This window comes from Fistularia commersonii, chromosome 33 (genome assembly GCF_037954325.1).
Source record: "Fistularia commersonii isolate RoL2024-O1a breed Wild chromosome 33, RoL_Fcom_v1.0, whole genome shotgun sequence".
Taxonomy (NCBI): domain Eukaryota; kingdom Metazoa; phylum Chordata; class Actinopteri; order Syngnathiformes; family Fistulariidae; genus Fistularia; species Fistularia commersonii.
The window spans coordinates 6,581,058-6,594,483 of record NC_141316.1 but is presented as its reverse complement, the minus strand read 5'-3'; the positions used below and the strand labels follow the sequence as shown (position 1 = coordinate 6,594,483).

At 42.6% G+C, this 13,426-nt stretch overlaps 1 protein-coding gene across 1 annotated transcript in view; it reads left to right on the top strand.

Annotated features, from left to right (window-relative positions):
* shisa9a (shisa family member 9a) overlaps positions 1 to 13,426 on the top strand; it is a 58,265-nt gene that overhangs the window by 31,364 nt on the left and 13,475 nt on the right. Inside the window, exon 3 of the mRNA XM_086140854.1 lies at positions 11,068 to 11,277. Within this exon, the coding sequence (XP_085996980.1) occupies positions 11,068 to 11,277 (210 nt within the window). The remainder of the gene's footprint in view (positions 1 to 11,067; positions 11,278 to 13,426) is intronic.

Sequence of the window (13,426 nt, the reverse complement as noted above, 5' to 3'; positions counted from 1 at the left end):
GAAGCCACTTCAACCGTTGTCTGTTCGCCCGCTTCCACGAGGAGTGACAAGTGAGGTCGTACGGCGGTTATCCGACGGCTCCCCCGCTGCGACCGGGCCTTCAGAAACCTGTCTGACCTTCAGGAATTAGGAGTAGAGCGGCAAAATTCATTGTCATTTTGCCGTTGCATGTTTTGAAAATCAGATTGGGTCAAGCAGATAAGATAAGATGGGGGAATTTTGTTTGCTACAGCCGCGCAACAATGATAATAAATATAAATGCTCAAAAAATAAGGGAACACTTAAACGGCGTAATGTGTGAACACTCACAGTTGTGTGAAATCAAACTGGCCACTTAGGAAGCAACACTGATTCATTTTGATTTGTTTTAAGGACATTACATCGATGTTGGATCACTACTTGTGTTTTTCCAATTTCATTTTGAGTGTGACTCCAAATCCAGACCTCCATGGGTTCATATGTTTGATTTCCATTGATCATATTTGTGTGATTTTGTTGTCAGCACGTTCAACTATGTAAAAAAAAACAAAATATTAAATCAAAATATTTCATTCATTGAGATCTAGGATGTGTTACTTTAGTGTTCCCTGTATTTTTTTGAGCATTGTTTAAAGAAAAGAGACAGTAAAATAAAAAAGGACAAAAACAATAACAAGGGTAAAAAATAAACAAGATGAGAATGTAATGACGACAACAAGGATAAAAGATAGATAACAAGATGAGGACGTGACGTGTGAAAGAGTGAAGCACTGGTCGTGGGTTGTGTGCTGCCCAGACTGCCGTTATACAGTCTGAAAAGGAGCGTCCCAGTTTAATTTAATTTTGCTTTTTATTCATCCCTGGTGGGGAAATTCCTGCTCTGCAATGAAGCCATCATGGATGAGCCACGAGCGGTCGGCTGCCGTCTATCAGCGCCGGGGGAGCAGTTAGGGGTTCGGTTTTTCTTGCTCAACAACACTTCGACACACCAGGGGGAGCCGGGGATCGAAACAAGAACGTTCGATTTCAAGGACGGTCGCTCTAATCCCCCGCGCCAAGCCGCGAGTCAAGATGGTCCAAGATCGTCCACCACCGAGCCTTTTCTCACCGAGGCCGGTTGACACTTTAGCAAAGAAGAGCGCGTTGAGTACCATAGACAGGTAGAAGGTCTTGAGGTTACAAACACCAAACGACCCGAGTCTCCTCAGGAAGAACATGCAGCTCCGACTTTCCTGTAGACGCCATCAGTCCAGTTTATTTTTGTGGACCCCGAGGTACTCGATTGGTATTTGTCTCCTCCGATTCTTCCTGAAGTCCACAGCTACCTTCTTGGTCTTGCAGATGTTGAGCGGAAGCCGGTTCTGGTTGCTCCGCTCAACCAAACTCGCAATCAGACAGATTGTAGTAAATCCTTCTTATTTTCCACGTATCCAGCAGCTCACTTAACTTATTACAGTATTTGCCAGATATAAACAAACTTCTGTCGGTTATTGTTATCCCTGAGTTCATGCCATTTTCTTCCGCAGCTTAACAAGGTTAAATCCTGACCTTGTCGAAGTGCTGATACGGTTCAGCTACAGCGGCTGTTTAAAGAAACAAAAAAAAAAGTGAATAAAAGAAAATTACTTTCTCAAGTAAATTAGTGAACAGAAATACCGAAGGCTAAAAAAAGGGCCTTTTTTACATAATCAGTGTTTTTCTTTTACGGTCATGAAATTAACAGTCGTATTTCCAGGCAAGGATTTGTCATGTACTGTAAATACCTTTACCTAGATGGCTGAGTTTCTCATAAATAGTATCTGGGTTTTAAAATTTACACGTCTGCGCATCTGAGGCAATAACACAGTCCCTTCAAATCCATGCATCTCATAAGAAACCAGCTTTTTTAAAAAATTTTTTTATTCTCTTTCTAAGCAAATCAGCCAGGAGATGAAGGAAAACAAAACTTAAAGGGCTGGGTAAACGTCCAGTAGGTGACCATAAGGAAGCAGATGTTTTGTAGGTGTAGATAGTAATCATTATCATTGCAGGTTTAAAAATAGGTTTTAATAAAAAATGAAAATAAATCTAAACAGCACAGTTTGCCTTTGTTAGTGGCGGTGACAGCAAAGATGAATATTAAAAAGATGAGATGTTGCTCAACATTTTCCAGGATTACATCGGGATCTAAATGGCAGAAGTTCGCAGACTAAACTTCAAACATCCGACTGGATTAAATTATCAGGTGACGACTTGATTGAAATTAAATTTGTTTAAGCTGCTTTCTATAAATGCCGACTCATTATTCACGACTTACGAGGTTATCGCGTGTTAAAATGGCCCGATTAAGTGGAGCGAAATGATGGGACAAAAAACAAATTGTCAGTGCAGTGCGGCGCTTGAAGGTACAAGAGGTGACCACGATTCTGCACGGAAACACAATGATATAAGAGAAGAAGGCGGCGTGGTGTAAATAAGGAATTATTTTATTACCAGACCCGGTTGGTCAGAAGACCGCAAGATGATTTCCGCAAAATCGGACTTTGCTCATTTTAGCCTCGATGAGTACAAATGATAAATATGGCGGGTACATTTTAAATAAATTGAATATCTGATGTGTTTGGACAGACCCATTAGTGCGCCGTCAACTTTATTTTAGGCATCAGGGCTGAGAAGATGAAACTTAAATTGAAAGTCAATCATTAAAAAAAACCTGAGGCGTCACACGCTTATTCTGGTTGGGAGACATCAAGTGATCTTTCACTCTATTTTAGTATTTTCCTGTCTCATGGATGGAAAGGTGTAGAATTCACTTTCAAGTTTTTCCCCTTTCATCATGTTCTTGACATTGAACGACACCGATCGTATCTGTAACACAAGTCGTTGGTTCACGTTGAATACCGCACAGATTGTAATATCCTGCATTTTTTTACCCTTCATCCATATCTCCAACATCAACAAAGTTGTGTTTTTTAATACAATTCAACTCAAGTTTCATCCATCCAGCAAAGATATCTCAGTTCAAGGTTGAGAATCATGTGGCACCTGCTCCTCCGAGGCAACGTTAAGATGCTTATTATGACCGGTTCTGATTGAGAGAATTTTTTCTTAATAATATCTACTTTTACATTTCAGAGTTTATTCGATTTATTATTTCAATTGTATTTCTTTACATTTACTTGTATTTTTAGCTAGCTTGTCACTGTCTTCTCCTTGTATGTCTTGCTGCTGCTAATATATTTCCCGAGCACGAGATTATTAAAGTACCGTATTTTACAGCCCACCTAAAAGCCTTAAATTTTCTCAAAAAACCGACAGTGCGCCTTATAATCCAATGCGCCTTATATATGGATCAATATTGGTTAATTGTGGCTACTGGAGGCAGGGGGCGTCCCTGAAGTAGCAGCGGTAAAAACGGTAAAGGGGAATTCCAGTCCACCTCAAGAGACACGCTTACGACGCAGAGTTCAAACTCAAGGTTATCAGTCACGCAGTAGAAGACGGGAATAGAGCAGCAGCCAGAGAATTCAACATTAATCAATCAATGGTGCAGAAGTGGAGGAAGCAACAAGATGACCTGCGCAGAGTAAACAGTTTCAAAGAGACGGCTACAGTTAGAGGACAAACTGGAACAGTGGGTTGTTGCACGGAGAGCTGCGAGTAGAAGCGTCTCTACGATCACTATTCCAGTGAAGGCTACAGTGCTAGCTAGCGACATGCACATCAATGAATTTAGAGGCGGTTCTTCTCGGTGCTTTCGTTTTATGAAACGCTTTGAACTGTGACAAATGGAGTTGGAAAAACATTGTTTTCAACAAAGGCGGCGCAAACCGGTAAGAGCTACCGGTACGTACGGTACCGTTTTGTGAATGCACAAACTTGTCTTGGGAGTGAACGCAGTTGTCAGAACATTGGTTTGTATTCTATCAATGAAGTTTGACTGAGCTATCTGACTGTTTTGTTGACATTCCCTTTAGCGCAGCTTTACCTAGTGGATGCATAACTCAACCCCGGCCACTACAGTAGTTTTTATTATATGCGCCCTATATACGAAAATAGTTTTAAAACAGGCCATTTATTGAAGGTGCGCCTTATAGTCCAATGCGCCTTATAGTCCAATGCACCTTGTAGTGCGGAAAATACGGTACATCTCATCTTGTTATTACCGGCAAAATTATCAGGCATGCGGAGCACCGGCGGTGGACATTAGGCGACCTCGAAGAACCGGTGTAGCGAGGCCCCGTGAGACGGCATCCGCCTCCATCACCCGGACGGACGGGGCCGCGACAGCTGCCGTCATCCCGCCGATGGCGTTGTCACCGGGATGCTGAGTTTGTTTTTGTTACGAACAACTGAGCGTCAAACAGAGTGCCGGGATGAGGTGACTTAAGGGGCAGTTAAAAAAAAAAAAAGGCAAGCTTTCATCTTCATCTGCCTGTTGCTGCTTTTTATTTTCCCGGAGGAGGTCGTATGGTGGCCTCTCGAGACCCCCCCCCCCCAAAAAAAAACTTAATGGAGGAAGACTGCCTGGTCGAGCTTCTGGCTTCTGTTATATTTAGAAAATTAATGTATCAAACCATCCAATTAGCCTTGAGGGTCAATGTTTGCGTTAAAACCAGAAAACAGGTGTTCATTCTCACACCAGGACAGTCTGAGCTCAATCTAGGCCGACAGAATACCAATGAACAGAGACGCGAATTCTGCAAGAATACACAAAATATCGAGCAGGTTTTAGCCGGAGGCTCAAAATGCAGCTTTCTCTCCCTCCATTTCTCTGCCTCTCTTTTGTTTGACTGAGACTTTCCTTCTTTGGACAGGGAGAAAAAATGAAAAAGAAAAACAAAGATAGACGCAAACGCGATCGTTTACAACAACATACAAAAACAGGCTGCGCTTTTCATTTCGATGAAAGTAAGAAGTGGGATAAATAATATAGAACGCTGAGATGGACGTGCAGTAGTAGCATCATTAGTGCTGGTTAGTAAACAAGAGCAGATGAGAGAAATATCACAGATTGTGTTTCACACCGACACAGTGAGTAAATACTGGAGGAAACTGAAGGACATTATTCACCGAGATGATTAATTCTTGCTGCAGCCGAAAGTCATCCTGAGGGATATGTTACAGAGGACGTTTTTAAATTTGCGGAGAATAGCGAACTTCCGTTGGAACGTTCTGGACGTGTTCCTCCGCTGCTAAGATTTATGAATTATTTCCCGGTAAAAGGAACCAAAACGTTCATATCTGCTCGGAAATATTTTCGGGATTCTTCCCCGGGCCCCTCCAATCCGATGCCAAGAAAATTCAAGAAAATCCACCCGGTGTTTTTTTTTTTTTTTTTTTTTTTGCATAATCCTCCCAGCCGATAAACCAACACATGCAGGACAAAATAGCATTGTTTGTGTAGATAAAAAAAAAAAATCTTTCACTTTGAGACCTCGGCTGTTTAATATACTCACATGGAGACGTTACGGATTTGACTTATTTATTCTTTGGTTTATTTGTGTGTGCGTGTGTGTGTGCGCGTGTGCGTGTGTTTTCACATCTAGACATCTAGTTTTCACATCTTTTTTTTTATTAGTCTGTGTCTTCCTTTTTAAGTATTTTAATATTTTTGATATATAATCACTTTCCAAATATTTGACTGTTTTATAATACTTTTTAAGTATTTTTCTGCAATACATTTTTTTAAAACAATTTCCAAAGCATGGGATCATTAAATTACATCTCATTATTTATATGGACTTTCTGAAAAATGTATTTTAGGTATAGCGGTTGATTTGCAGGTTGTGGATCCAAATCCTCAGATTACCTGATGCCTTCGGGATGATGGAACTGCTCATTTTTGATTCTGTTTGGAATTCTTGTGTACAAAATCAAGCTCGGCCTACTCGTAACGTCTTAAAAGCGAGATTTTTTTTGTGTCAATTTGAAAAGCAATGCATCGGAATTCATTGGAAACCTCACAGAATTTAAAATAGCTCATACAAATTAGTCCAAGCGAGTCTCGCACCGTGCCTATCCTCCAAAGTCGGTACAAATTTAACAAGTTTAGCGACAAATCAACAACTTTGAGGGAAACAATTCAGGTGGGTGCTACGGAAGGCTGATCTCTGACAGCGGATGCCAGTCTGCAATGTAGGTCACCAGACTCAAAGCTACGTTGGCAGAGATTAGCGAGATTTTCAGAAATGATTGCTTTCCAGCGAAACAAACCAACTTGCAACCGGGAAGCTCATAATGACAACATTTCACATGCTCTCTTGTCACCTCAGAAAGATGCGAGCTAAAGTTATCTTTTTTTATAGCAGCCCGATTCATCGATTCATTTATTATCTATAACGCTTATCCCACTCTCAGGGTCGTGGGTGTGCCAACCCAACTGTCATTGGGCGAAAGGCGGGGAGTGTTTAAAAAAACGAGAATCCCCATATATGCTGATATTTTAGTACTCCCCCCCCCCCTTTCTTTTATAATTCCATTTTGACAGAACCTGCAAATCTTAATTTCCATTAATGTTCAATGACTCCCGACGGGCCCTTTGCCGGCAGAAAGCCTGAAAATAAGGCTATGCGGGGACGTGCGCATGTGCTTTGATAGAATATTGAATTTTACAATTGCGCTCTGCAAACCAGATAAAATCCGTTGCGAAAAAAAAAAAAAAAAAAAAAAAGGAAATCGTCGGCTCGGTTCCGTCCATTCCAGCCGCTTTTGAAATTCTCAGCCGTGGCCTGGCTTCCATCTGGAATCCAGTGAGTGTCAGATTATGAAGAATTCTGTTCAATAAATGAGACACAGGCTTCACTGTCACCCTAACTCCTCAGCTCCAACTCTTCCTTAATCCTTCCTCTGTGGATTTTTGTCCGCTCATTTCTCTCCCCCCCCACCACCCCGAAACCTCAAAGAGCTTTTAGTTTATTTAAATTTGCCCCGTCTTTGGTGGAGTATTTTGTAAGAGAATAAAACTTTGCTTCTTCCAGTCATGCAATTTCCCCAATAGAAGTGAAGTCAGACTTTGCAATGGTCTGTGGAGGTTCTCGGTCATCCAGGTCATGGTGAATTCTGGTCGAAATCTTCTTATCGTGGCAACTGGACTTGAATTTCTTCACTTGAAGACGTTTCACCCCTCATACGAGAGGCTTCTTCAGTTCTAAGAAAGTAACTGCCAGGGTTTTGGCCGGGTCTTGGTTATGGTGACTTGTTGTTGATCGGCCGAAACTTCATCTTAGGGGGTTGTTATGCTAATGGTGTTGTTCGTAGGGGAAAAAAGTTGTGGGATTTCCTCGATTCAAATGTAAAAAAAGGAAGCTAAACCTGTTGGATCACGTGAACTGAACCAAGGCGGATTCGCACACATGGACCAGGCCCTTCTGCTCCCTCCAAGCAACCAGGAAAGATTGACCACCAGAACCAGCCGTGGAAAACTTCCATATGAGATCCAACAGATTTAGCTTTACATTTCACATTCCAATCCAGGTAAATCCCCAAAAGTTGCTCTTTTGTCCTAAACGAACAACAACCCCAGTAGCGTAACAGCTCCCTTAGACCTGGTTTCTGACAATCAACTCTTCCATTTGTATCACAAGCCACCGTAACCTAAATCCGCCCAAAATCCTGGTAGTTATATCCACAAACCCCCCACAGGTCATTAAAACTGAAGAAGCCAAAGGGATGAGGGGTGAAACGTCTGCAAGTGAAGAAATTCAAGCCCAGTTGCCACGACACGAATTCCAGTTCATTTCAATCTTATTATTCTCTCCACAAAACCTCCCTATAACTGCTCAGTGTGCATGTTTTTATTTGTGTCGGTGAATGCGTGTGTACAGCCTGCGCCAGGAACAAATGTTTAATTAATAACTACATACGACTTGCCTTTCCTTGACAGTTGAGCCGTGCCGCTTTAAGACCTTTCATTCCAATTCACGGCCGCACAATGCGCCGCCGGGATGAAACAGAGAGTGAATGCCGGAGGAAATCAATTTTGTCGGGCTGCGGCAACACAATATCTCTATTTGCAATAGAGGAGCAAAGGTCACCTGTGTGAGCATCCTCAGGAGATTTTGAAAAGAAGAAAATATATTTATAGGACCAAGTCGAGGCACCTGATCCTCCCACCCTTTTTTGCCTAAATGAATTTGTTTCATTCATTCATTATCTATGCGGCGTCTGGGTTGAGGGGGCGGCTGAAGCCAATCCCAGCTGTCATTGGGCGAGAGGCAGGGTTCATCCTGGAGCCGTCGCCAGTCCATCACAGGGCCACATAGAGAAATACAACCATTCACTCGCTCACTCACATACACACAGAAATATTCACTCTCAGAGACATACAGCCACTATTTTGGGGTGTGGAAGAAACCCATGCAGACACGGGAGAGCATGCAAACATCAAACAGGAATCGAACCAGGGACTTCCTCGTTGTGGGGCAGACGTATGTATCTTGTTTGGTTTTTTTTTGCTATTCTATAAGGAAGTCTGGAGTGGCAGAGAAGTATGTTGGTGCAGGACATGTATGCTTGGTGTGACAGTGGTGAGGTGTGCTGTAGGTGTAACAGAGAAGTTCAAGGTGGAGATGGGACTTCATCAGGGATCAGCTCTGAGCCCCTTGTTTGCAGTGGTGATGGACAGGCTGACAGATGAGGTTCGACGGGAACCTCTATGAACCATGATGTTTGCAGATGACATTGTGATCTGTAGTGAGAGCAGGGAAAAAATTGAGGAAAAATTGTAGAGAGGTGGAGGTATGCGCTGGAAAGAAGAGGAGTGAAGGTTTGCTGCAGCAATATAGAGTATATGTGTGTGAATGAGAGGAACTCGGGTGGAACGGTGAGGCTACAGGGAGTGGAGATCAAGATGTTGGAGGATTTCAAGTACTTCGGGTCAACAGTCCAGAGCAACGGAGAGTGTGAACAAGAGGTAAAGAAATGAGTTCAAGCAGGTTAGAATGGGTGGAAAAAAGTGTCAGGGGTACTGTGAGATAGAAGACTATCAGCCAGAATGAAAGGAAAGGTGGACAAGACAGCGGTGAGACCAACGATGCTGTATGGACTAGAAACAGTGACAATGACCAAAAGCACGTATCTAAAGGTACTGCGGACAGTAAAGTAGGAATTTCACGTTTCTCCACTGTACAACTGACAATAAACGCTTTGAATGTTGAAGACAGGAGGCAGAGCTGGAGGTCGCAGAGATGAAGATGTTGAGGTTCTCTTTGGGAGTGACCAGGATGGATAGGATCAGGAATGAGTCTATCAGAGGAACGTTACATGATACATGTTTTGGAGAGAAGGTCAGAGAAGCCAGACTGAGATGGTTTGTCATGTGCAGAAGAGGGAGCGTGAATATGTTGGTAGACGGATGCTGGAATTGGAGCTGCCAGGCAGGAGGTCGAGAGGAAGGCCAAAGAGAAGATTTATGGATGTAGTGAGAAGGATGTGAAGTTAGTTGGTGTAAGAGAGGAGGATACAGAGAATAGGGTTAGATGGAGAAGGTTGATTGGCTGTGGCGACCCCTGTAGGGAAAAGCCAAAAGGAAAAGAAGATTTTACATTTCACATAACTCATCTCTCCCATTCCCGCAGCTTGTCTCTTAACTTTTCCTCACCTGTAAAATCGCAATGCGGGGGAAACGCCGGGGCTTTTAACCGGATGTTTTCTCCGAGCAAGGATACCTTCGCCTTCGCTAACAGGAATATGCAATTATCATCTCCGCCGAGGAGAGAATCCTCCGAATTCCCACACACATTATAACGTTTGGCTGCGCTTGAAAGTCAGACGGCGCAGCTCTGCCAGGCTTCCCCGCCTCTCTCGTACAACTCCACAGAGCTGCCGGTGACGCCCTCCTTTCCATCTGTACATCTCGCCGATATGTTATCACACCATCTGGTTTCTGCCTCTTCCAGAGGAGGTGCAGCTTTAGGCAGCGTTATGTAACCAAAGTGTGGAGGACGGCCGATTCATTGACTAATCAATTATGGCCACGGATGAAGAGACTCCTTTTTTTTTTTAAAAAAAAAAAAAAAAAAAAAACAGTGAGCGGGCTGCGAACGGCCGATTGTGCCGCTCATCACCATCACAACATAAACCGAGTGGATTATTTTAAACTCATAAGTTTGCAGATGATTCACCAAGGTCCAGAGACAGGCGATTTAAGCACGCGGATTATTTATTACAATTTGTGCGGCAGCAATGCTGGCGAGCACAATCATACTATCCTTTTAACATTTAATAATCACTTAATTAATTAGTGCAATGTACATTTAGCAGATTCCTCTTCCAGACTACTGAAGTTATTATAAGACATCCGCTAAAGACAAGAGCCAAAAAGTTTGCTGGACTTAGTTGCAGAGTTAAAAAAAAAAAAAAAAGCCTAAATGATAAAATATTGCAAAAATAAGTCGGCTTACAATATCCGGAAATTTACCGCGAATAATCTGCAAAGGTTATCTTTGTCGACTGTCTCTGTTGAATCCTCAAAGATGATTGTGCTCCAGAATGTGGATGTCGATTTTTTTTTTTTTTTAAAAGAACTCTTGTTTGTCTGAAGAGAGTGAGTAGAGACTATTTAAAAACAAGAAAAAAAATACTACATAGTGAGCTGTTGATATTATGTTGAGGAATATAATGAAATAGGTCATATTATGCAAATAAAACCAGTACATCCAATGAATGTGTTCCATACACGCAGCAAGTGGCATTAAATAGTTAGCGGTAATAAAGATGATGTATGAAAAGGCAGTTTATATTGACAAAAGGCATTATGTAAGCTGTTTACTAGCAATCATCGATGGGTTCCATGTTGACACAGCTGATTTTCTGATTGCAGCTTGAACTTTGGCTTTAATGGGGTTGCATTTGTTACATCGCGGCGCCTCGCTTTCTGCACACCCGACAAATAAGCAGATTACCTGCAAGCCGGGGTCCCCCTGTGTTGTTAAGACCGGGCAAAATTCCACCATGTGAGCTGGAGGGCAGACCAATCATTCTCCTGATGGATTTATGCTACACTGGTCGGAAGCTCCGGGGACGGTGACAGAAAGTGTAATTTAGTCGGTCGCGGGAATCAACTGGAAAAATATCATGCTCAGGCAGTAAGAGTATCCTCTTCCACAGAAGGCGGTCCCATCAACAACAGCGTCGGAGCGGGATCGAGCATGGTGCAGCAGCACCCGTACCCCGCCCTCGGCCAGCTGGCTCACGTCTACGAACAGCAGCAGCAACAGCAGCAACAGCAACAACAACAACAACAGCAGCAACAACAGCAGCAGCAGCAGCAACAGCAAAACAAAGATCTCAACAAGTACACCTCGCTGAAAGCTGTGGGTGAGTGTCCGCTCAACGCTTCGTTACGTTTTCCCAATGAAGGAAAACAGAGGCTTGTTTTTTTCACAGTTTGAGATGGGCCGCAAACTTGATGTGTGCTTGGCTCTGAACAGAATAGGCTCGCCAGCTGTTGTGACTGGCTGTGAGAACAGCGACGCCGGGTTTGAAAATCATCGCCAATCTCACGACTTCGTCCGTTTTTAGTGTCTCGGCCACCATCGAACTTCGGATATAGTCCCGACGTCGCGTTTAGATCTGACGCCAAGAAACCGGAACGTCTTGCGGCGAAGGGTATGACTGTAAAATGTTCCCGGTGCTCAAACGGGACACAGTCACACACACAGCCTGCTTATCAAGCTGTTTGACAGCTCAATTCATGCTATCGAATTCGACGCGCTCCCTTACGAACGCAGACGGTTTGAATTGCGCCCAGGCCCGTATGTCCCTGGCAGACGCGTCGCATCATCACAACCAGCACCGATTTAAGACGGACAGATTTATATTATAGGTTCACTGACCCGTTTGTGACTCACGCCAGATACCAAACAAAAACAAAGTTGAATATGTATACGAGGGGTTGCTGTGTATTTCTACGTTAGAAGAAGAATATGTACAAAATACATAGCGATAATGACATAAAGTGCGAGTGGAAAGGGTGATTAAATCGCATCATTTCAGCGAAAAATGTGCTCACAAAAAATGTGAGGAGGCGCCCCCCAAACCCAGGCGTGTTGCAATAATAGATTATCTTGCCCCATTTCTGCTGTGCTGTGATGATTGTGTTTAATTATGATCGCGGTTCATATAAAACCTCTGGCTGATCTGAGAACAGAGACCGAGATGAATTACACGAGGACGGGTAATCTACCGGCTGAGGGAAAAAAAAAAAAAAAAAAAAAGACCCAAAACTGGTAGAAGTAACACTTAAGTGACATATTCACTTTGTCAATACACAAATTTAATTCGTTTAAGAAGTGGGTTTGAATGTTGATTTTTTTTTCACATCTTCAATGAATTTTCCCCATTTAAAAAAAAATTTTTTTTCCAACCCCAGCCTCCAAATCACACGAAATAAGGATATTAATATGGAAAAACTCTGAAAAAGAAGGATATTAATAATGCAAGGGACATCAAAAAGAAAAATCATGGTTATTGTAAGTTAGTGTTGGAATATGAATCCGTAACTCAGACGCAGAACATCGCAGATGGCGGAGAATTCAAGAGAGGCTACGAATATAGACACAGAGCGAAAAACATATACTTACAAGGAAATTGACATTCCAAAAAACTTATGGTGATTATTAAATTAAAATTAACTTAACAATACAAGAAATTTTTGAATAATTTCAAATTTTTAAGGTTAAAATTTGCTCAAAAAAAAAAGTAAAAAATGTGATTAAAAAAAAAAAATGTATGTGGAAAGTGATTTGTAACTTAAGGGAGCGGTGTATCTATAACTTCCGGATAACCCCGAATCAAGACAACGGGGAATCAGATATTTCTAGCGCTGCTACGGCGGAGTTTGATTGCAGAAAATTGCTCGGCGACCTGAAATACTATGGGAAATGGCTCAACGTCTCCAAGGATCAAAGAACAAAGGGAGTCTTTCTAAACTAATCTAATTTTGCACCAATATGCAGCAAGGAGAGAAGCAATCTATCATAGAAGAGGCAGATATGCCAATTTTTCCACTGGCAGCAGCTTCAATAGATCAGTCTGCGGTACACCCACAAGACACGCTGCAATTTGAGGAAGGGAATGCAACCTCACTGTTTCTCAACTGGAAAACCCGAGTCTGTGATGAGGGGCTATAGCTTCCCTTTCATCTCCCCGACGCCGAGCCGACAGAAGAGTGCGGCAGATGCTCGGTGGATTGAGGAAACGGGAGAAAAAAAACTGGGGAGGAAAAAAAAAAAAAAAAATTGCTAAAATTTGTTAGCTGTGACAAATTGTAGGGGACCGATGTGACGCTCATATCGCCGCTGACGAACCCGCATGTCATACCGTAGACCAGGGGTGCCCGATACGTCGATCGCTAAGGTAGTGCAAGTAAATCGAATGGTGTTAAAAAGAAATCGAGCTTATCATCCGTCTTATGACATTTATCATTAAATTGACGTACAGGACACGCCTGACCTTTTCTGACCCG